Here is a 24,275-nt window from a genome sequence, read left to right as displayed (position 1 = left end):
ATAAACACTAAATACAGTTATTTGTTCATATGGTGCAATATAGGTAATTTATGAAGTTAAAAAAGAACACTAAAAAGTGCATATTAAATTTAGATTAAGGCTAAAACTCATTTTAGTTAATGTATTTGAGTTATCTTTCAATCTGCCCGTCTTTCTTACAGCTAAACATTCAAACACGTGTATGGCCCGCTATAAAGATGAACCACAGGGCTTGGAATCAGAGAACCTATGTCACTCTATACCAAGTGTGTGCTAGAAAACCGATCCCATAGTCAGGCCACTGTCACTGGGGGAGGGCTCTGGTTACCCAGCTTTCTGTCCAATCATCAACAGCAAAGAGCTGGAGACTGGGGCAGAGGATAAAGACACAGGAACCACAGAAAGGGTGGATTACAGGGCCTCAAAAGGGTCTGTGGAATAAGACCAGCAAAGAGGAGAAAGTAGAATAAAAGACAAATGCAAATAACTGTGGAGAAGAAGAATGGGTAAAGGGGTGATGCTTAGTACATTTAGTACATACTGCCTTCTGCGGTTGTGGCTAGAGTGTTAGATAGCATATGTACTAAGTAACAACCCAAATTGCCTGGTTTGTCCTGGTGGGGACAGAAAATGTTGAAATCCTGCTGAGGGTCTGCATGTGGAAATCGCAAAGGGCACCAGCTGCCATCCAAAGATGTCCCTGTTTAAAGGATACACCAATCAAACTGGAGACCAGTTGGGTGGAAAACTAAGATATGCATGAAGACCTGAGAAGAAGAAATGAAGGAGAGAAATTAATCAAACAGACAGGAAAGAGGAGACAAGAGAGGCAGCAAGAAGTCGGCCACATTGAGCTGCTTGGCTCTGGGAAACATCTCGAGTAGATCACTATTTTGGTAATCCCACAGGTGGCCACTGGAACAGCAGACAAAGACCTAGGATAAGGTTGGTACAGAGAAATTGAAGGAGCAAGTCAGGAGAGGGAGGAAGAGAGTGAGAGGTGCAGGGAGAAGAAACTGGTGGGATCAAGGTGACGTCAGCAGGGCACTGGATTGAGGTGTTGAGTCCTGCTGATTTTAATCTGAGCTGATTAGGAAACAGAAAAAAAAAAAAAACTAGAGCCTTAGCAAGCTCTCTGGGGAGGGAGACAGGAGATATCTTTTTTCTTACCAGGAGAGACCAAGCACTTGGAAAAGAAAAAGAAAAAAACCCCAAAAGAAGACAAAAATAGACAAGGACCAAGTTAATAAAGGAAAGAGAGATCCACATCAGAAGGAAGGAAGCTAACAGGGGACAGCAAATAAATTAGGAGGCTTTAGTAGACTTCATCCTCTGAGAGTAACCTGTTTTGGAGGCAAATTAATCAACACAGGAAGGCCAGATACCATTTCTGGCAGTCAGTTTCATCTCTGGACTTACAATCCACTTGTGCATTCTCCTGAGTTGAACACCACAATGCCCACAAATGGCAGCAAAGCCCTCAAGCTCCAATTTGGGCTAATTAACTATGAGAGCCGCTACCTGACAGCCGAGGCTTTTGGGTTCAAAGTGAATGCTTCTGCTCCAAGCCTCAAGAAGAAGCAGATCTGGACACTCGAGCAAGATGAGAAGGACAGCCAGGTGGTGTACCTGCGCAGCCACCTGGGCCGCTACCTGGCGTCTGACAAAGACGGCAAGGTGAGCTGTGAGGCTGAGAGCCAAGTGAGTGACTGCAGGTTTTTAATAGTTGCACAGTCAGATGGCCGCTGGGCTCTTCAGTCTGAAACGCACCTGCGCTTCTTCGGAGGGTCGGAAGACTACCTGTCCTGCTTTGCTCAATCGATTGGTGAGCCTGAGCTGTGGGCAATGCACCTGGCCCTTCACCCACAGGCAAACTTGCTAAGTGTAGCCCGCAAACGTTACGCCCACCTGTCTGCACCTGAGGGTGAAATAGCAGTGGACAGCAACATTCCATGGGGTGTTGACGCCCTCCTAACCCTGGTTTATATGGATGGCAAATACTGCCTAAAGACCAGTGACAGCCGCTTCTTAAGTAGCGACGGGAAGCTGTCGTTTGAAAATGGACGTGGAACAGGATACACACTGGAACTGAAACAAGGCAAATTAGCCTTCAAAGACTGTGAAGGGAAGTACTTGAGCCCCATGGGGCCAACAGGTACCTTACGTTCAGGACGCTGCTCCAAACCTGGCAAGGATGAGTTGTTTGATCTGGAGGAAAGCCATCCACAGGTGGTATTTCAGGCCACCAATAGGAAATTTGTGTCAATACGACAAGGTAATTATTAATAATAGAGTCTTCCCTACACCAGTACTATGTGATTCTCTAGAGTAGAAACTGTGCCAGTTCTTTTTTTCATGCAAGTCAATGACAGGGTGAATTATGCCAAACATTTTCAGCAAGTTCAATTTAGTGTTATTACGTTAAAATGAAGTATGGTTAAACAGAAAATCTTTGATTATTTTTTGTCCATATTCAAAATGTCAGTAAAAACCTTTTAAGAATCACATATAACATAAAATACACTAAAAATATATGTGATGTAATAGTTCCTTAAATAATAATAATGATTCCTTAGTTCATTAGTACTTCAAGTTGTAATAGATAATAGTTCCTTAGTTCCATCGTACTTCATATTGAAACATATTTATACGGTATAAGATTTGTATACACAGTTGTAAGTAAAAGAACTCATTTGAAAATTATATTGTTGTATATTAAAGGGTCATAATCATGTTAAAAACGATATATGTTTTATAATTACACATTTTATATGCATTATATATTTCAGTACAGAAAAATATACAAAGGTAAGATCATATATGGTTTTTATAGGCTCCTTTGCGTATACATATACTGTCAGCGATCCCTCAGAGACGCCTAATCTAAATTTACCCTGAGCTTTGTGGTGTATTGGCAGTAGTCTCTCTATCCCCCTCTCTTTCAATCTTTTTCCTTCTACAGTAGTTTTATGGAACAGACCACTGTTTCTGTCACCCATTGTATACCTGAACCTAGAAGACTGGCTGTTCCTTCTCTAGGTTTACAACAAGATTGCTTTTTGCAATTTTGAGGTAATTTCTCTCCAAGAAGGGATCCCAGAAGGGCTTTCACTTTTTCTTTGTAGGGTAGTGTTAACTGGAGTAGTGTGACTTTGGGGTTCATTTTGGACAACTGTTCACTTTTTTCAAAATCTATCTTTGTTTCATTCTACTGTTTAACCATGAAATAAGCTGTAGAAAAAAAAACTTTATCAGCTTGCAGCAGCTCAAATGCTTACAATCAACAAGCAAACAAAAGATTTTCTTGAATCTAGTGAAAATGGGTTACCTGGGTGAAAAAAAAACTGGTGAAATGGGTTACCAGGCAACATAGTTTCCATAGTTTAAGAATTTATTTATTTATTGTTTACTTTACAGGGTTAATATATGTTAATCAACATTCTTGTAAATGCTCTGGATTTAGTCACAATGGTTAGTTTTTTTCTGCAATTTGTCTGGATGATAGATGTTTGTGCTGAACTTTTATTCAGATAGATTTTTTTTACTACATTTATATCATACACAGTTATATTAATAGTTAGATTAGTAGCTATAAGACAAGGCAAATTATGTGACTTTGTTAAATTTATAATTGGTTCCACAGAAATTAAAAGTAATTTATATTCAGATTCGACAGTAGATAGCTTTTGGTTACTGTAAGGGTCTACTATTTCACTCTTCCACAGGGACATTGGTTCCCAGGCTTATGTGAGTGGCTAACAAGGACTGTATGTTAGCAAATGAGACCCACAGTAGGAATGAACACTAAATTGCAAAGATGCAAAGCTAAGCTATTTGAGAATTCACTCATCACAACACTTATCCACAATAACTATGTAAGAGTTTCTGACCTACTTGATCATGTATTGGTCTTGATCACGTACCGTGAGGGCCTCAGTTACTACTGAAGTAGTTAGGTTTTATTGGTATGCTGGAAGATGGTAAAAGCCAGTTTAAAGCTGAAACCAAGGACCTTTACCATACAGAGTTAGCATACAGACCTGGTACTCTTTCTGGAAGGGTTTGGTTTTTTTTCACACAAAGAGAACAAGAATTCCATTTATACCCCAAAGGTTTCTTGAAAGTCCTAAAAAAGGTATATAGTGGTTGTCAGTTTGCCCCTGTCACTTCTTAGCTGGGCTAAACGAATGAATTATGATTTCTTGCTGCACATGCCATTTGGACTGTTTATTTCAGAATGCAGTTTCATATGCGTACACCTGAGTCCAAGGAGACATTCAACAAATGTTCTTACCTAGCATTCTTAGCTAGAAGAAATACATCTCCACATTAGTATACAGCAAATGTTGCAGTTTCATGTACTGTAATATTATTGTAAGGCTAATGAACACAAGGTCCTGCTGATAAGCTTGACCTTAGGAATATAATATAGTGCAACTGTCTCTTCACCTGGGCAGTGCTTTATTATTCAGCCAGATGCTGCTGTTTTATTTGCTGGCTAAGTAAACTGATATCAAACACACTGCATAATTTTCCATTTTGACCAGGCATCTAAGTTGAGTTGCTTGTTGTAGCAGCGGTGTAATGAAAACCTTGCAACCATTTCCACAGTCTGCAGCATAGTGTTCCTGGTAAGCACTTTAATCCACCTGCAATAGATAAATTACCAAATAAACTGATTGGCTTTGAATATGCACTGTAGGGAAGAGAAGCCGGTTGAGTAGCGGATCCCGTTGTCTCCGATCCACTTCTCCGACACGTCCACAAGCACACACATACTAACTCAATCATCCCCGTTGAGCAACATTCGCACCTCCTGGTTAAGTCTTCAGATAAGAGGCAGGAATGGGATAATCATGGTTACACTCTAACAAATACACAGGCATGCACATGCACATGCACATGCAAATAGACACACACACATGCGCACAAACACATAGACACACTGGCGCAAAGACACACACACACACACACACACACACACACACACACACTAGTGGCAAGGTGCGATAAATAATTGAGTGGACAGGGTCATTTCAATGATGACGGAGTCTGCTTTCAGAAACACAAGCCTTCCGCTACTTTTCTGGGGACCACGCAATGAAAAAGGCAACCATAGAGACGCAAATCAGAATCCACAGGGAGACATGGTCTTTTGGGCCACTGGGCCCAAAGGGGATGAAAGACAATGGAGAGTGTGAAAGTGTAACCACACTAGACAGAACAACCGAGGCTAGAGGGAGTAAGATGAGGTACGTACAGAATGAACGGAATCCCAGCGCATTGTGGCAGAGAAGGATAGAGCACAACACTGTTGTTGCATCCCCAGTGATCAGATATCAAAAACCTTTACTCGTCTCAGTATAGAACTAGGCATTGCCAGTGTAGTTTACAGCAAACTGGTTGTCCAAACCCGAACCTTAATGGTAAAATTACAAAAATGTTTTGGTTTTTTTTTTAGTTATTTTGTGGTCCCTGGCTCACCACTCAGCCCACCAATCACAATATTTGGGCAGCTCTGTTTTACTCACAGGGGAGTTGCATTTCTCTCTCTAAAAATGTGATGTGCGGTAACATGTGATATGTGCCAGGACTCAGTTGCAGGGGCTAAGAATAGGATTTAACGCTGACTGCTTTTTCAGTCCTCTGCACATGAGGTGACTGCATTTGGATGCATTAGATTTATTAGACATGTGCTTGGCAGCATTTGATCATTATTGTTTACAGAATTAGACTGAGCTTTAAAATATACACCTGATAAATGCATCAATAAAACAGTGGCTGCACAATTAAAAGAAGTTAAATAAGTCACCCTTTTGTTGTTAATCAATGATTCTGAATATTAATGAAGTTCCCATAATATAGTGATGTGAAATATTGACAATGGATTCAAATGGTGCCTCAGGAAAAATTAGGTAGTGATGCTTCACCAAGATTGAGATGTTTCAATAGTGGGAGAGAAATAGAGAGAGAATGGTGCACAGCAGATGGAGTAGTTGTAGCTAATGAGAAAGAAGCATCTCTCCCCATCTACTGCATATTCATCCCATACAAAAAGCAATTAAGCAAAGTAATTCTGCTAATGGATGCAGCAGTTCATTTCTCCCAGTGAGTCTCAGCATGATGAAGGGAGGCCAAGATGACTTCCGACAAGTCCTCCAATCAGCTCTGCAGGTCTGGGGTTCATTAAGCCATAGGCACCCTGCTCTAGGATGCAACACAAACTCAGATGATCTTATAATCAATAATGGGAAGTGACACTTCATGGCTTTTTTTTCTCAAAACCAGATCTATGATCATTCAGATCACTTTGGTTAGATGGGGGCCCTGTTTGGTCGTATTTAATGGGATGAAAGGAGAGCAAGGCTAAGCTCGGCAGATGCTGAATGAGTGGGGGTTGGGGTGCTAAGGTGAAGTGAAGCAGGCCAAAACAAGTGCTTATCCCTTAAAGCCTGCCTTCTAGTGGGTACAACCGTAGCCACCATTGCTGGAGGTATGCTGGTAGGCCTGGAAGTGAAAAAGGGATGTGCTATGTGTGTGCATGCCATCTAAGAACTTCTCCTGGCAGGGAGATAGAGAGGGAGAGTAGAAACTGGCAATAAACAGAGTGTAAATGACAAGTTGTAAACCACAGGAGTCATTTGGTTGTAGAATTAGTTTACCATTCATAATTGATCTATGAGAAAATGCCTTGATAGATTACCGATAACTGCTCTAGCCATGGAAGGAGTATTAAACCAACACCGGAAACTATGGGCCTGAAAGTTGGATTTTGTCTACTTTTTCACCCAGCCTCTGGACTAAACAGACTGTGCCATGTGTGCTCACCATTTGCATTGCTTGATTTAGTCATGCAGGCATTGGAGAAATCCACATGAAGTGATCTGCTTGCCCCAGTTTGCAGAGGGCCCTCTGCCTGTCTTTGTGTCTCTGGGTCCTGTTACATTCCCCAGAAATGGGTTAGTAAATTGAGAGGGAGTATTCTGTGATGAGCCTGAGGTCATTCTGCAGTGTGCAGGATTGAGCTCTACGGTCATCATGCTGTGGAAGAGAATTGATCAAACCAGTAGATAAGGGGAGGGTCCAGTCACAGCTGGCCTCTCTGTTTCTATCTGATGTGTAAAGGTAAAACAGAATCAAACATGAAATTGGAAAATGAAGTGTAACGGGACGCAGAGATGGAGTGCCACAGTGAAATGCTATCTGATCGAAAAAGTAAAAGAAAAAACTGCAACTTTTTATATTCTGATGTAATTAGAAAGTGGCTTGTGGTCATCACTGAAATGCCAGCATGGTGTTGATGTCATCCAGTCAAAACCAAGCAGTCCAGCTGTTTCTTGTGTTGCAGAAATGGCAAAATGAATTCTTGACTAAATTATATTCAATTGATTTTAGGTTGAACAGTCTGCAATATATGTTAATAAATGGCAAAATATATGTTTAGGTGACAATCCACAGAAATGCACGCGCACATGCACACACACACACACACACACACACACGCACACACACACACACACAAACACACACACACAAAACACAAACATCAAATTGTGAAATTGTGAAAAGGCATTCCATGGCTGAGCGGTGGATGCCTGCAGGCTGAGCTGATAGTCCTGCGTTCTCTCTCAGTGTGTCTCAGGCACCCTGCTGTGTCTCACCAAAACACAGGCATCACTTCAGCCTCCTCATTTTTTTTTCTTTTCTTTTCTGCTCAAGGACTTGGGCGACAGAGCTGGAGGATTGTACGTGCACCACTCAGATCCGCTTATTGGGCCCCATGGTGCAGCTTTGCATTTCTCCACAGACAAGAAGCATTAAGAGGGTGCAGAGGGAGAGACAGGGACAGCTAGAGTAGGAGGAAGGGTGGAGGAGATAAGGGCGAACGTTCAGGATCTGGCCTATTAAAGGATTAAGAAAATAATCAAGGGATATTTTTGGATGCGTCTACTTTGGGCCTGAACACCTGCACTCTGCCTTGGGCATTGTAACCATTATGGTTTTGTTTCGGAACGGAGAGAAGTGCTGTGGAAGGAAGGGCTTGGGTTCACTTCTAAACACATCTGAGAAGACAAAGGTTTGCTCTAAGTTTTCTTTCTGCCACTGTCTTCATGCTTTTTTAAACTTGGGTGAAGGAGGTACAGTGAAATATTATTTGTCTTATTAGGTGGCATTAGCTTTCCAAAGCAAAATCCATTCGCATGCTTACCTACTGAGTGCTGTGAAGAAGCAAAGGTGGATAGAGTAGCTAAACACATGTAAAAGTAAAAGTCATGTTGTTTCTGTCCCACTCAAATGGAAACAAAAGAAGACTGTCCAAAAAAAGGAAAGTATTGACCTCTAGAACTTACATATAGACTTGCCATGTAACGTCTTAGTACAAACAGCATTTGCCAAAATAGAAACTCCAGTTTGTTATTCATTGTTTATCTTACTTTTAAATATTATTGGTCTAAAATAAAATTATGAAGCTCAAAAATGAGGTATAACTAAAATCCAAGCAGTCCAGGTGCTGCCACCATCAACAAAGACTGAACCCATACATCAAGTGACTGTCATGTGTACTGAACCCATACATCAAGTGATTGTCACATTTTCTACTTGTCCCTTCACAGGTGTGAGCATCTCAGCAAACCAAGATGATGAAACAGACATGGAGACTTTTCAAATGGAGATTGATAGAGACAGCAAAAAATGCAAATTCAGAACAAATGAAGGCAACTATTGGACACTGGTAGCTCATGGAGGCATTCAGGCCACAGCTACAGAAGTGTAAGTATGAGTATGATTATTTTTACTACTAAAATTAGTTAGTGTACATTGCTTTCAACTGAATCTCTTGTAGGTTTAAACACTGTTAATGTTGAACACTTATGAGGGTTGTAAGCCTATTATCATGTGCATTTTACTTAAAAACCCTGATCTACTGTATTTAGACAGTTTTTTTTGATCAATGGCCCATATGCTTTTAAAGAGTGTTTTTCTCCTCGTTTTCCAGAGGTACCAACACCATGTTTGACATTGTGTGGCTGGGACAGCGGGTGGCACTAAGAGCCAGCAATGGGAAATATGTGTGCACCAAGAAGAATGGTCAGCTTGCTGCCATCAGTGACTCGATAGGTGAGCCCTGGTACAAGTCAGTGATTTGAGAGGTGAGTGCTGATGCAGGCAGTGAGTCGACAGGGGAGTGCTGCTGCAGTCAGTGACTCGATGGGTGAGCCCTGGTACAAGTCAGTGATTTGAGAGGTGAGTGCTGCTGCAGTCAGTGACTCGATGGGTGAGTGCTGCTACAGTCACTGACTCGATAGGTAAGTGCTAAAGGTGCAACACAGGTAGGTCACTACAGTCACACTACAAACCTTCACGGTACCTTGTACATGTTGTTAATAAGGCAGGTGACAATATGCAGCTGTTATCTGAACTTTGAATTTTATCTGAAATGGATGGATGTGCATCTGTTGTTGGTGGTGGTGATAGTGGTGGTGTTTTAATTTCATGCCTTTTAACCCTTTTATAGGTGAAGATGAACAACTGATTCTGAAGCTGATTAATAGGCCCTTCTTAATCCTCCGGGGTGAAAATGGATATGTGTGCCACCACAAAAACTCTAACACACTGGATGCCAACCGCTCTGTTTACAACATCTTCACATTACAGTTCAATAATGGGGCATACCATATTAAAGGTGATTTTTTTAGCTAACTGCATTAAATAACAGACATTCTTTACCCCTGGTGACCTTAATTTAATAGTTTTGTGGGGTTTGCGAGTGAGTAAAGATTTATGAAAGTATGTGAGTTTCTCTTTTTGGATAATATGCTTTTACTGGCAATTAATGTAAAGTAGTGTTCTGGAACCATTTAAGATATGATTCTCCTACAGGTGCAGGCGGGAGGTTCTGGTATGTGTCCAGCAATAGCTTGGTGTGCTCTGATGGAGATACACCGGAAGACTTCTGCTTTGAGTTCTTAGATCATGGTCGCATAGGAATTAGGGGCAAGAATGGCAAGTACCTGCGTGGAGACCAAGGGGGCACGTTGAAATGCGATGGAGGGGCTGCAGATAGTTCATCTCTCTGGGAATACTGACACCTAGTGGACACAATGAAGACATTCCCTCTCCTGATTCCTTGCGGGAGCAGAAGTGGACTTGACATTTAAAACAAATTATGATAGTTATTATTAGGCAGCAGTATTGTGTGGGGGATAAAGATATTTATGTCAGTATCAGTATTCTGAATTATCCATAGGCTAAACACCACTTACTCCTGACACTTATTGAGATGGTGAACCAATAGCAAAGTCTGCATGCACTTGACTTTTGACCTGAAAGATTGAAACCTACATTTCTTAATATTTATTTGCTATAAAAAGTATCATACTATATTATTTCATGTGGCTTTTACCCTTCATTAACTCACAAGTCTATTCATACATATAACATCCAACCTTTACTCAAGTGATTTTAGGCATTGTTTAAGTGCTGCTCACAGGTTCTCCTCTCTGACTATATTACTTTTGAAAAGCCCTGAGTCTCTATGGTATTCTGCCAGAAGGCCTTAGTATTTTTACTATGCTCTATATGTTCTCTCGCTCCCTCCATGTTTTTTTAGGTTTTTTTTTTGCCTTTCTCATTTTTTATTCTTGCCAATCCTAATGAATCTTCGCATGCTGGTGTTACAGCATGCTGCTTTTGTAATGCTTTGACTAAAGGACCATAGCAGTGACAAAACATTATTGTTTCATTAAGTGTGTTATCATATTACTACTGAAAATTAAGCCTGATCATTTACCATAGAAACTTTTTTTTTTTTACCATTTAGCATCAGACATTCTTATAGTTCCAGATCATGTCATTCAACCTGCTCTGCATGCATGCTCTAACTGTAATTTCCTCTGTGAATTTGAGCAGACACACACACACACACACACACACACACACACACACACACACACACAAACCTTAGGGAATTTAACCTAGCTTGAAGAATGATTCTAAAATATTTTTGCAAACATGAAAATAAAAATGGTATTGCCCATTTTCCCATGGAAGCTTGAATTATATTTTTCAAATGTGCATTTTCTCAGTCAAATATTATGTCAAATTTCAGGGTTACAGGAGTATTGGTTGTCACTTTACACTTTTATCTATGTGAGCCACCAAAGTACATGATTACCAAAAACAGTATGCATCACAGCTGCTTTTGTCATTGTAAACTTTTTGCAATTATATTCTTATGGCTAGAGAGAGAGCATTAGTTGCTTAAAAAGCATTTCTTTTTAAAAGTAAAAAAAAAAAAAAAAAAAAAAAAAAAAAAGTATTTTTATGCCATTAAATATTTCCATGTCCTTGGCTCCCATTGTCCGGTGGTGCACATTTGAAAATAACTGCTGATGAAGAAAGATGGGCCTTTTAATTACATCACAATATAGGATATTAATGATTTCCGTCTGTAAGATGGTCCTAATATTTGACGTACACTAAGCGTAATTACGTCACTCCAGAAGACGCCGCTACAGCTCGTTAAATCAGCGCATGCGCGCCATAAATGTTAACCAATGAAAACGTCTGCTCGGAAATTTAAACTTCGGGAAGTGCTGTCCTGACTTAGCTTGCTAGTTAGATACCTTTCCATTTCTTTTTATTGTTTTTTAATCGTTGTAAGATTGGCTAGCTGGCTGTTTATTTAGTTACTACAAAAATATGGATATTATTAATGATGACCAACTAAAGATGTATTTATTTGAAAACAGGCTTTTAACATTCGTTGGGTGGCCATTCGAAGAGGACTGTGTTTGTACCCCGGAGAATGTGAGTCGGTGAAAACAGCTTAGTTAACTAACTAGCTAGAGCCAGTTAAAGCTGTATTGGGGCAGCTATTAAATTAGCTAGCCAGCCTTATTTATATACAAAACAGAGGTTATGCTGATATTTGGTTGCTCACTGATTGTCCTGTTGGGAAATGTTTGTTAATATTTAACTAATACGCTTGTTCTAGATGGCAAAAGCAGGATTTATTCACACTCCCTCCGAGAACAGTCCGGACGTAGCACAGTGCTTCTTCTGTCTTAAAGAGCTGGAAGGCTGGGAACCTGAAGACGACCCAGAGTGAGCCTCTAGAGGACGTGTTTTACCAGTGTTACAATTTCTGTTGTCTGTTGTGATCATGAGTATCTGTAACTTTTTATATTAATGCAACTGTTTTTGTTTTTTATAATGCAGAAAGGAGCATAAAGCACATTCACCCAACTGCAACTTTATCACAATGAAAAAGCCAATGGAGAGTCTAACTGTAGAGGAGTTTCTCAGGCTTCAGAAAGAGAGGCAAAAATTTGTTATTGTAAGTACAAGGGAGCAGCTAAACTCACCTTCACAGTACATTGACCATTGTTCTAGTGTGTCTCTATCCTTGAATTGTGATGCAATTTACCACTTACAGAAAGCTGGCATGGCTATGGGGTGCATTGTCATAGCCTATGCTAAATATCATGCAAAGTTACTCTTTGCATTCAAAGACTTCATCTGACACTTTAATAATGGTGAAAATTGTCTCTAGGTGTGCCTTTTGTTCAGTCCAATATCATGTTTGTGAAAATGTTTGAAAAGAGGCACAGAGTTTGTTTGTGTATTTGTTTAATACAGGCTACAGCATCCCTGTGGAATGGTGAAGTGTAGGCTTTTGACAATATACTTTACATTTTGATATATTTTTATTGTAATATATTTCAGTAGGGAAGGTAGTGTGGGCAGGAACTCGATTCAAGATGTTTTTGTAATGGGCAGCTTTGTTTCTCATGTACAGAATACTGTACAGAAATGACAAGTTGTGTAGAACATTTTTCAGTGCAATGGACAACTGAATCTAGTTAAGAAGGAAATTGGCCAAAGAAGTGACCTGAAAGAAGTTGTTAGGTTGACTTGTTGAATAAGCAGCTGCACTTTTTTCTGTCTTTGAATTTCTTTGTTGATTAAAGCTAGTAGGAAGACAGGATGTTTCTGAAGCCATTATAGCCATTTACATCAATAATGATGACTCTTTTTTTTTTTTAAAGTAATTTATCCGTATCTCATTTGCTTACTTGCGCTTATTTGCATGTTGTAGCCTTTCTGTTCATACTGATGCAAGGTTCACGTTTTGCATTTCTTTAATAATTACTGTTTTTTGCAAGCCATAGATTTTCTCAGCATCTTTGAAGAATACATATGAATTAAAGCAGACACAAACTCCGCTTGTTTCATGTTAATTTAATCAATCATGAAGCAACAGGGTGTTATGGAAAGAAACTATATAACATGTTTGTTATTTTAGAAAAATGCATGCAGCCAGGCTATTGTTAAATTTGAAGAGGCTGCAAAGTTGAAAAGAGGCCTGATCATCCAGACTGCAGTGGGTGAAGAATGAAGATGGACAGTGACAAGCCCTTGTGTAGTCTTTCACTCACTGTTTTAGAGAGTGGTATGCTCCATTTGTGTATGATATAAGTGCATCTATCTATGTCCAAGAATTCTAAATGGTGTGGTCCGGGGTGGTCAAGCCTGGTCCTAGTGAACTACCACCCTGCAAAGTTTAATTCCAACCTTGTTCTAACACATCCGATCCAATTAATTGAGTCCTTCAGTATTATTTTAATATTTGATTCATATGTGCTAGATTAGGGTTGGAACCATGTAGGGCGGTAGATCTCCAGGATTAGACTTGCCTTGTAATCGGAAGGCTGGCCGTTCAAGCCCCACCACTGTGAAGTTGCCACTGTCGGGCCCCGAAGAAGGCCCCTCGGTTAACCTTTAGTTAAGTTGTATTGTCATAATTGTAAGTCGCTTTAGATAAGTCATATAAATGCTGTACATGCAAATTAATGCTTCTTTTAAATCCCAAGTTTAAGCTTTCAGTTTGCCCATGAAAGAAATAAATCACGTTTGGCATATGGACTTTTTTAACAACAAAAGGTGTTTGCGATTTGTTATTGTAGCTGTCGTTATAATGCCCTTGTACAGGTGTATTTTGTTATGATGCGTCTAAATAAATATATGCTGAAGCATTACCTAATGTCATTGGATAATTAATTCTATTGCCTCAGTTCAAGGGAGCCATGCATAATCGCGCACAGAGCACATGACCCTCTACTTCGCTAAAGAAATCTGGGCGCTATCCTTCGTGTTAAAACATCACCGTGTATACTTTTACTGACTCCTATAGTCAATATAATTGTGTGAAGAGTGGCTTTCTGGCTTTTCATAATGGTAGCCGATTGGTTCTGAATGACAAGTGGCAGAAGTTTGCAGTTCGAGTTTGTTTTTTTTTTTTGTTTTTTTTTTGTTATTTGTAATAAGAAACAACCAACCGATATGAAAGTAGGATTTGCATCTGGTTATCACCGCTGGGTTAACGAGGATTCTTAGCATTTGCCACGGGAACTGAGTATTGGTACATTATAGACGACAAGGGCCGGAATCACACTAACCCGGAGCAATTTCATTCAGGACTTTGGGGAGTAAGTGATGGTGTGGCTGTATGTTTTTGCCTTAAACAGATTTAAATGGCTGTTCGAACGACAGTTCATTTGATCATTTGTTTCTGTGGTGGTCTGTTTGACTATAGTATGTAACTCTACAGTCCTCAGAAAACACATCAGGATTTACTGAATGGGAAAAGCAAATGCAGAGTAAGTGTATGCCTGTCCATTAACTGTAATGCAAAGCAGTGAATTTATTGATTCAGCTTGTTGAAATGCTATATTAATGACGTACAGCAGGTAACATATTCGTTTATACACTACCTTTTGCCCATCAGACACCATTGAGCGCACTGAACGTTAAGAGAAAGATCTACTAATTCACATTTGTACACATCACTCTTTGGCTGCATGACACTGGTTGTAATCGATTTGTATTGTGTGCTCTGGCGCTAATCAGTAGTAATTATTCTTTTTGGTGTAGGAATGCATGATGTGATTGTAAACCTGCTGCCTGTCAGTCTGGTGCTGTTAGTGTTTGGGGGCATATGTGGTATTCTCTGACATGGAATAAAACTCTCCTCACAGGATCTGCTTCCTATTTTCTCTTTTGCAGCAAGTTCCAGCCACCCAAAACATCTGCATGCCCATGTGGGATTAGTGTTGGTTTGTGTAACTGTTTATGTTTAACTTTAATGTAAAGGTTGGTGCTTTGTTGAGCTTCACAAAAAGTATTATATTACAGTACTGAGAAGTCTGTCAAATAAGGCAATAGTTATGTAACTACTATGTATTTCAGACAGTATATTTAGATAGTATTTTTGCTTGCTAACACACGGGAATCCGGAGTGGAAACTGTCTACCTTAAATTATAATGACCTCAGAATAATTGTTTTGTTATTGTGGGTTTTGAGACTGATGTTATTACTTTACATGATCTCTTAATACTTATGAGGGAAAATGAATGGCCTTGTTGCATATTGGGTGCCTTATAGAGAGGGAAGGGAAATCATGTACCTAGTATAAAATTCTGTGATGTTACAGTGAACCCACTAAGCGTGCTCGTGCTGTGTATGATCAAAAAGAAATCAATTAACCAAAAGTTGCAAACGTGGTCTTAATCACCAATCAGTTCATGTAGAGTATAAACTGACTTTCAGTCTCTCAGGCTTCAGGTCTAGATTCAGGTTAGAGTTTGTATTCTGGGCAAAATAATTATTTATTCTTTCTTATTGTTTATACAGTATAAGAACACAGTTACAGTGTGTTTGCTACAAACTCAATAGCATTTCAAAGCCTGTGGCTCAGAAGCATGTGATGAATATCTTTGTCTTAATATATGAAAAGCAGCCAGCAAATAATCATTTGCACTAATTGCAGTTGTAATCATGGCTGCAAGGAGAATGTTTAATACTGTCAAACTCGGAAAGAAATGAGCTGTTAAATTCTTAATGTTGGCCATTTTCTCTGTCATGCTGTCTTCTGAACTGTACTGCTTCTCTGTTTCCTGTGTTTGTCCCAAACACTAAGATAAAGAGTGCCCAGTAAAATCATTACTGCTGTAAAAGCTCTGAATAGATTTGTTTTATTTTATGTAATTTGAATTCGAGTGAATTCAATTTGGAGTTATTGCCAGTGTTAATTTGACATGGGTGATATTGCTTGGTTTACAGGACAAATGCCACTTTCATGAACATATAATAACAGGTCTTCCTTGCGAAAGGGACATCTACAGTACACCACCCTTGGGTAATCAAGAAGCACAAATTTCCATCCAGCCTCTTCTCTACCCTGGCACCCAGCTGATAGAATGGATGTCCAGTGGCTGTCCATACAGCCGAGTCACTGTCTTCAAACGAAGGCTGAAGATACCTCTTCAGTGAATCTCTAAGCACTTTATGCACTTAAAAAACCTTTCACTGTCTTCTTTAACACTCTAAACAGGGCCTTTTCCTGATAGATAGGGCACTGTTAAGAATACTATCACATGAAGATACTTATTTGATAGATTACATAGCACTTCTGTAAGTCTGGTCAAGGGTGTCTGCCAAATGCTGTAAATATAAATTTACAGTTTTGTTAAAGAGCAAAGTGTCTTTTATATTCAATCTCATAGACGCTACATAATCTTGATCATTTAATGATTTAATTATCTTTTTTTAAAGTGTTTTATGTCTGTGTGTTGCATTTGAGATTATTCTCAGGTCTTCTCACACTCTCTGGTGTAAGTCTGTACATCAGCTATTTCCAGTGGGCCCTGGAGGAAACAGAAAGGAGGACAGGGCCAGAGCAGATGGCCCTGGTTCACACTTCATTCGGCTAGTCAATGGAAATGGCCTGGCTCTCCTTCATCTTGGAAGTCATAACTGGTCTTCTCCTGCTGCTTTCTGCCAGGATCACCCAATTAACCCAGTACCAGGAGACTGTGGCCCCTATATAAGACTCGTATGATTCATGTCCCAACCACAGCTTTTTCAACATAATTACTGTATGTATGTGGTTGCAAAGCAAGTTAAAATGCAATAGTGCTTGAGTGGGTTACTTTGTCTTAGTATATATCTGATCAAATAAATGGTTTTGGAATGTGGCAACACTGAAATAGTTCAACTCATATCATTGTCCATTGTGAAGGACTTATTGTCCTGAAGGTAGATGCAATAGATTCAGAATATAATTACCTAGTGGTTCATTATTATGGAAGCAATCACTTAGTGAGACTTAAGAGGTTAATGTTTCATCCACTGTCAGTATATTTATTTAAATCAACCTAGACAGAAATTAGGCACTGTGATTATTTCATCTTTTTTTTTCTATTATCTACTGATAATGTCTGTTATTTTGTGGATTTATTCAAAAACCTTTTAGACACAGCTCACTGAAATGTTTCACATGCATTTCCTTAAAAAAAAAAAAAAATCAATCAAGTGTTGACTGACTGAGGCCACTACTGCATGCTGTGACGATGGGCTACAGAGAGGGCACATCAGCCTGATGGAAAAAACAAGCATGGGCTAAACTGCAGACCATTAGAGACCAGGTGCATCCAAACACGATTTGCCATTAAGCAGTTTTACAGTGGCTTTAGCACACTTGCCATTACTTCTGAGTCTAACTGCAATAAGACACAAAAGGCATAAGATATATATATATATATATATATATATATATATATATATATATATATATATATATATATATAATTTTTTTTTTTTTTTTTTTTTTTTTTACCTAACTATGTAGACTTGTGGATTAAATTAAAGATCTAGTCAAGAAACTTTAAAGAGATGCATTAGTTACTAAAAATGTAAGATACAGAATTAGGAACCATGGGGTACATTATTGCTATAGGTGACTAATGATGGAGCCATCAAAGTTAACACACATCCAAGGTGCATACACACAGGAGAGAAATTAAAAATAAAAGTACATCTGCAAAGCAATACTGTTTATGACATTTTGTACGTAAAACCTAATTAATTCCGACAGATTCATTGCGCAGTTGTAAACTACCTCAAGCAGCACAGCATCTGAAGGATGAGAGCTTGGAGCTGGGACTGGTATGGGGTTCTGGGATCCTCTCAAGATGCAGCACAACCAATGCAATCCCTTCCTGATTACCAAGATAATCCATCTCTATAATGATCATGGTACATAGTAATGGAGACTATTATACAAACTGATAACAAATTATTCCAAAAAGAAAAATGCCTTCTTTAGGTGAAGTCCAGGTCTCTTGGTGATTTATGCCTTAGAATTTAGAGGCCCTTTGTCCAGACTTGATTATTTATTACACTATTCATGTTTTTACTACACCTTTATTACTTTTTAAATTAGACTGTTATTAAAGTGCACAACTATATCTGGTGTTTTCTTATACGTTTAAATCTAGATTAATGAACTTGTCTTTTGGCAACATAGACATATGTTTATACTGACCACATAACTGAACAGCAAAGTTTTAGCATCTTGGGTATACAAATCAGGTTGTTTGTTTATTTAAGATAGCTTTTATTAATGCAATAATGTCACATTTACAAATAGTAGTAAAGTCAAAATCATCGCATCTTGAGCACAATAAAAATTATTCATGGTGGGTTGGATTTTTTCTGTAGATTCAAATTAATTCAGGTTTTGCACTTACAAAACTAGATTGACAGCCTTAAACCTATGAAATTAGTATTTTAAAAAATGCACTAACATTCAGGTGCTGATTCCAGTTTGATTTTTACCAGTTTGATTTAGAACTGCTGTCAGTTCTCTGTATTATTTGATATCTAGTGGACTGTCTGAGCAATCTTCCGCTGGATTCAGCTGCCACCCTTTCACTTTAAGCCATGCTGCTGAGCAACACACTGAGCTTTCTTTGCAGCCAGCTGAGTGTCCTCCTCACTAACGCCCAGATGCCACATGGCTCTCACAGTGTCCCCGAAATGAGGGAACAAGAGTACACGCAAGCCTTGGCCCAGAGCCTCGCCCTCACCCTTACCCACCTCTCCCATCAGCTCACAGAACGATGCAGGGCTCAGCCCAGGGGCCCGCACTCTGAAGAGTACTATGTTGGTTTCCACGGCGGCCGAGTCCACCTGGTACAGAGGGGGACTGCACTGTGTCAGAGCTGCAGGTAAAAGCAACACATTTATATTAACTCGGTGAGCACTTCATGCCTGTCATCCCTCTCCTGTCCCCAATGAAGTGTTTCTATCTACCCAGAGAGTAAAGAGATTTCTGTCTATAGTGTAGCGGGATATAGACCTAGAAAATGTGTAACGCAGTAGGATATATGCCTGCAGAGTGTGTTTTGTAGTAGGATATAGATTTGATTGGTTGTCTGCAAAATTTTGCTGGTTTGAATACTTGATTGGATGTACTCTGAAAATAAGCCAGGGACAAATTATTTTTCATGGCAATAAATCGTGACTGACTCCCACTCAGTTATAGATGAAGTTTTAAGTTCATAATCACACATGTAGAATATAGAAAAGTCCATATTCACCTAAGCACTTCTCTAACCCTTCAGAACTGGCCAGTTGTTTTGTGATTATCATTTCATCACACCTCTGACCACTAAGCTTTACTAAACCTTCCTGGCACACAACTCAAAAACAATTTACAATTTACACAAAGAACTCTGACCTATTAATAACAGCTTTTAAATTCTGTACTGGGGAACATTAGATTTCTTTTGGGATTTTTCAGTGATTGATGCCATGCAAAGTGGGTTTGACTATAGTTGATTCAGAACAGTTAATCAGACATTCAGTTGTATAGGCTGTATATGCATCCTATTAATGTGAAAAAATGAACTGTATGATTATGTTTCAATGAGCCAGGTTACTAATTAACAGTTTCACTTCCAATCTAACCTGAAATTGGTATACATGAGAATGTGCATTCATCAGGATCCATGCTGACCCATCTAACATATGCTCAGCTAAGTGTTGGATGCACATGAGTTTAGCTGCAATGTAAATCATGTAATGTAAATGTAAATCATGCTGTACTTAAAGTCCAGGGACTGGCTTCAGCAAAACTGAATTACCTTTAGCAAAGCTCCTGGCATTCCTGTGGTCCTCCCCTAGTCTGGCAGGCATGTCCTTCAGGGCAATCTTACCAGCTGCTGCCAAAATGCCTAACTGGCGCATTCCACCGCCCAGTGCTTTACGTGCACGCACTGCCCTCTGGATGAAGTCTTTGGACCCAGCAAGCATGGTGCCAGCTGGTGCCCCCAGTCCCTACCAAAGACAGCAGTCACAGTAAATGAGCCACTGAAAACTTAAGCGGAATTTTTGGTCAGTGAATCAGTTAATATTGTTACAGACACTGATAATTTTTCTATAAATGTTTAATGACTGTCCTAAAATTAATTAAAAACTGAACTGACAGTATTGGTTCCAAATAGGGGTAAACCATGGCACATGCATAACAGAGCCACAGAACAAACAGGTTAACATCTTAATGACTTTGACAAAAAGTAATTTGATATACATCTGTTGGTAATATCTGTCTCTGTATTTTTTATGTCTTTCATTGTTGGAAAATAAATTATGTAAACAAGAGGGTTAATTTCCTATATTCAAACAAATCTCATAATAAAAAGCAAATATGCTCACTGACATTTAGATTCAGAATTACAACAACTGGCAAGTATAATGCAGTTTGGCATGCAAACAAGAAACTGAAAAGCAGACTACTAGATAGAGAAAGTTTCAAATCCTGTGAAAGTTTCAAATCCTGTGTAGCAGAATGTGATCACAGGTTTGCTGACAGCAATGACAGGCAATGGTTTGTGATGAACAAAGAAACTTAATTGGACAGTGGACATGCTTGAACAGGTTACATTTTTCCAGTACCATTATGCGGGTGCATTTTCATTGTAAAACTGAATGAATTAGCCACATCTTCTGTAATGATCAATTAGTTTTTTTGCACAAAGATCGGAGAATTCATGCATTAGCTGAACTGGAGCTTTTCTTTTGCTCTATATGTGCCACACAAATACTGCCGGTACACCACAAGAAAATATCTTCTTCTTCTTCTTCTTCTTCTTCTTATTATTATTATTATTATTATTATTATTATTATTGCAAGCCAGGGATGTGTATCCTTTTTTCCAGCTACAGAATAATTTACAATAAGCCTTATTTATACAGCTTGATAATATGGCAATTGAATATTAACTCTAGCTGTCAGCAAGTGAATTAATCTTATGGCTATGCAATATCAAGCATCCACAAGGTAAAAAGAACATTATGCATCATAAATATTTCTTGGATCAAAGTAAACAGTATTACAAATCCACGGTTTGAGGGGAAGCCCTGGCAAACGAGTCAGGGTCCTACCTTAGACAGACAGGCACTGACGGTGTGGCAGTGCTGGAGTATGACAGAGGGCTGAAGGCCCAGAGCCACTGCTGCATTCATCAGCCTGGCACCATCCATATGCACAACAAGCCCATACTTATCTGCCATAGAGCGCAGCTGCCAGGGAAAGGGGAGAACTTGTATTACTGTTCACACCATCAGAATATCACCAGATATAACATAAATACATGGTTCAGTGAAGCTACTGAGACATGCTTAGACACACTATTTATAGTGTGAAATTACTGCTTGGAGTCGTTGTGATGTACCCTTGCTTATATAAAGCCTGCATAAATATGTTAATACAATTCATATGAGGGCTCTTTTTCATGAACAAAATTCTGAGCAAGACTAATTTCTGACTAGCATAACTGGGGTTTGTAGTGTTGCTAACCTCCTGCAGGAAGGAGAGTGGGAGCACACGTCCACCCAGAATATTGTGTGTGTTTTCCACACACACCAGGCGGGAACGGGGGTAGTGAGCATCGGGGTAACCATGACGAATCTTTGACTCCAGCTGGTCCAGATCAAACGTTCCGTCAGCAAGAGTAGTGAGTGTAGTGGAGTGTACACCAGCAAGCTAGGGAGATGCATGCCACACTCCAGAATCAGACGCTGAGATAATGTGTTATGCATCAGAAGACATGTATACTTCCTCATTTACTCTTTTATAGGATAATAACTAAATTACTGTCCCTCTTGATTAATTGTCCAGCTATGAAATTCTATATTATAATGTTGATTACATGGCAAAAATAAATAAATAAATAAATAATGCTTAAAACTGATAGAAAATTAAATGCACGCTGAATGAAAGATGAGCACAGGGATTCGGTCTCTTTGAATCATACCTGTGCACTCCCTCCCTGCTCATACATGTGTAAATGAGAGAGATCCCCCACTATCATTTCATCCCCTCTCTCCCTGCAGTGGACCATGACTGAGACAGGGAGACAAACACAAACAGAACTGTGAAACCACATGATGGGATAATCGAACATGGCATTCCAAAGTTTACATGAGGTGTAACTACAATTTTGCAGCATTTTAATACATTTGACACAAACCTAGCAGGAGAAACTATACTGTGCAAATATAAATGTTGGTCCAAGGCTCTTAGTAACTCTTTCCAACCTCCTGGAGGTAAACAGCCTACTCCCACATGTCTAATGCAAAGTTATTATACTATAACATTTCAGACACTTCCTGGAACTACAACCCCTAGAACTGTGTTGGACAATTACTGTAGTTTAAAATGGTTGCAGAAGCGTAGATCAGCACAGTACCAAGGATGTTTCCCAGAAGACTTCAGTGAGCAGGTGTTAAGAGCTAACAGAGAATCTGAGTGTGTAAGTCTCCCTCCTTCTCCGTTTTAAAGGTATGGTGATAAAAATATTACATGTGTCCATTTCACTACCTGTACTTTTACCACTGAAGAATGGAAAAACAACCACTGGGTTAAGTTAAAATTAGTCGAGCAATCATACCTGCAATCAGATTGCTCATGGTCCCTGTTGGGACAAACAAAGCTGCCTCCATGCCAAAGATGTCAGCTGCCATTTTCTGCAGCTCTGCAAAAACAGGGAGAAAAAAAAAATTGCATGTATAACTTATAGAATGTTGGGAACTTGAACATTGGCATTCTGAAACCAAATATAAACAGTACATCTTTTTTTTTTATTAATCCCACTCTTTCTGATGAATGCTTTATGTTGTTTCAGGCAGTCAATGTTGTCATTTATGCGGGCTATCATGTTCAGGACTGGATTTACCACCCTACACCCCCGATCTAAATTGTGGTCCTATTTGTTGATCTTTCAGGTAAGCGTTTAGCGCCCCCTTTTGGTCATCACGGGAACTGTTGGTTAACGTTATATCTATGTTAACTAGTGATATGTATATGTGATTTTTTTCCCCCTAACCATTAACTGTGGGGTCTTCACCGAACACATCGTCCCCAACCTCTGCCTCTGCCATAGCTCTGCGCATCGCCGGTCCTGGCGTGGTGACAGTATCACTGCGGAGATCCACGGTGCGCAGAGCAGGTGATCCCGCGCTGCTGTCTGCCGTCTTTGTAGTTTCATAGTAGAATCTGGCAGGACTCGCTCCAAAACAGCGACGACTAATGCGCGACGTCGGGCAGCATTTTATGCAACGTGAAAGTGCACGAATAGCAATAGACAGTGTATTAACAGTCATGCTTTAAATGTGAATTGTGACTTTACACTCGCCTACCGTAGCGCCACATTACAGATCTTAGGTGCGGCCGATTGACCAGTGCTTTTTTGTCCAAGGCTCGTGTAATGGAGTACGCTCTATCGATACGTTGTTTTTTTTCACTAGCTACTTCCTATCGGTTCTCTTGGTTCCCAACAACACTACTGTGTTATGATCATATGGCTTTATGGTAGCCGATGGTAAACGTCCGTGAATTTAATTTTTTGGCATAATTACGTATTTGCATTTTTCCTTTAGCCCACGCAAACCAAAAGCCATACAAGCGTGTTAGCTCGTTTCAGAAGTGGTGTGTTTTGGTGTTTGCGTATAGTTTATTTCTGTAAATGTATACTTATTATGGAAGACCTAAAGGGCCAAAATATCTTAACAACAGTCGTTGACATGGAAAACCTAAAGGGCCAAAATATCTTAACAACAGTCGTTGACATGCTGTAACAGCCAAAAGGTGCACTGTTGTTTTAAGAGCATGTGGAGAATGCGCATGCGTGTAGCTCTGTTCCATAGAGTTGAGGGGATTTTGTGTTTATATAACGCTAATTCCTATGATACACTGGAGACTATTCTGTACATGTTAACATAAATACACGTTTTTTTTTCTGTTTACATGTGTAACGCATCCACGGTTTTGGGTTGACTGATGTAGAAGAACTCGAGTACCCTCGAAACAAAGCTTCACGTGAATAAACAACCTTGGAATACTGTCAATGAGCTTCTGAGTTTCTGTGCTTGTTCTGCCTTCTCACAG

At 39.5% G+C, this 24,275-nt stretch overlaps 4 protein-coding genes across 5 annotated transcripts; 3 read left to right on the top strand and 1 right to left on the bottom strand.

Annotated features, from left to right (window-relative positions):
* Positions 1–1,434: 1,434 nt before the first annotated feature.
* fscn2b (fascin actin-bundling protein 2b, retinal) lies at positions 1,435–10,067 on the top strand. The gene is made up of 5 exons (XM_027010460.2): positions 1,435–2,254; positions 8,595–8,751; positions 8,978–9,099; positions 9,497–9,664; positions 9,862–10,067. The coding sequence occupies exons 1-5, from the start codon at positions 1,435–1,437 to the stop codon at positions 10,065–10,067; spliced, it is 1,473 nt and encodes a 490-aa protein (XP_026866261.2).
* Positions 10,068–11,558: 1,491 nt separating this feature from the next.
* On the top strand, positions 11,559–14,021 carry birc5a (baculoviral IAP repeat containing 5a). Its single transcript, XM_027010457.2, has 4 exons — positions 11,559–11,790; positions 11,978–12,087; positions 12,202–12,319; positions 13,289–14,021. The coding sequence occupies exons 1-4, from the start codon at positions 11,683–11,685 to the stop codon at positions 13,379–13,381; spliced, it is 429 nt and encodes a 142-aa protein (XP_026866258.1). The 5' UTR covers positions 11,559–11,682; the 3' UTR covers positions 13,382–14,021.
* tmem235b (transmembrane protein 235b) lies at positions 13,384–16,872 on the top strand. Its single transcript, XM_035533545.1, is given in 6 exon segments — positions 13,384–13,435; positions 14,371–14,489; positions 14,594–14,642; positions 14,917–14,985; positions 14,988–15,047; positions 16,637–16,872. Coding segments are annotated over 6 exon segments (585 nt in total).
* Positions 16,873–18,403: 1,531 nt separating this feature from the next.
* tha1 (threonine aldolase 1) lies at positions 18,404–23,966 on the bottom strand. 2 transcript variants are annotated; one of them, XM_027010400.2, is made up of 7 exons: positions 23,236–23,966; positions 22,780–22,863; positions 22,144–22,232; positions 21,687–21,872; positions 21,272–21,409; positions 19,972–20,164; positions 18,404–19,047 (listed from the first exon to the last, which is right to left on the bottom strand). In XM_027010400.2, the coding sequence occupies exons 1-7, from the start codon at positions 23,489–23,491 to the stop codon at positions 18,755–18,757; spliced, it is 1,239 nt and encodes a 412-aa protein (XP_026866201.2). In that variant the 5' UTR covers positions 23,492–23,966; the 3' UTR covers positions 18,404–18,754. The 2 variants fall into 2 exon arrangements, with proteins under 2 accessions (XP_026866201.2, XP_026866200.2); XM_027010399.2 differs by having other exon boundaries at positions 23,215–23,963.
* Between the last annotated feature and the right edge of the window lie 309 nt (positions 23,967–24,275).

The sequence above is a fragment of the Electrophorus electricus genome, chromosome 14 (assembly GCF_013358815.1).
Source record: "Electrophorus electricus isolate fEleEle1 chromosome 14, fEleEle1.pri, whole genome shotgun sequence".
NCBI lineage: Eukaryota > Metazoa > Chordata > Actinopteri > Gymnotiformes > Gymnotidae > Electrophorus > Electrophorus electricus.
Note: the sequence above shows the minus strand (reverse complement) of the source record. Positions and strands in the feature narration are given on the sequence as shown.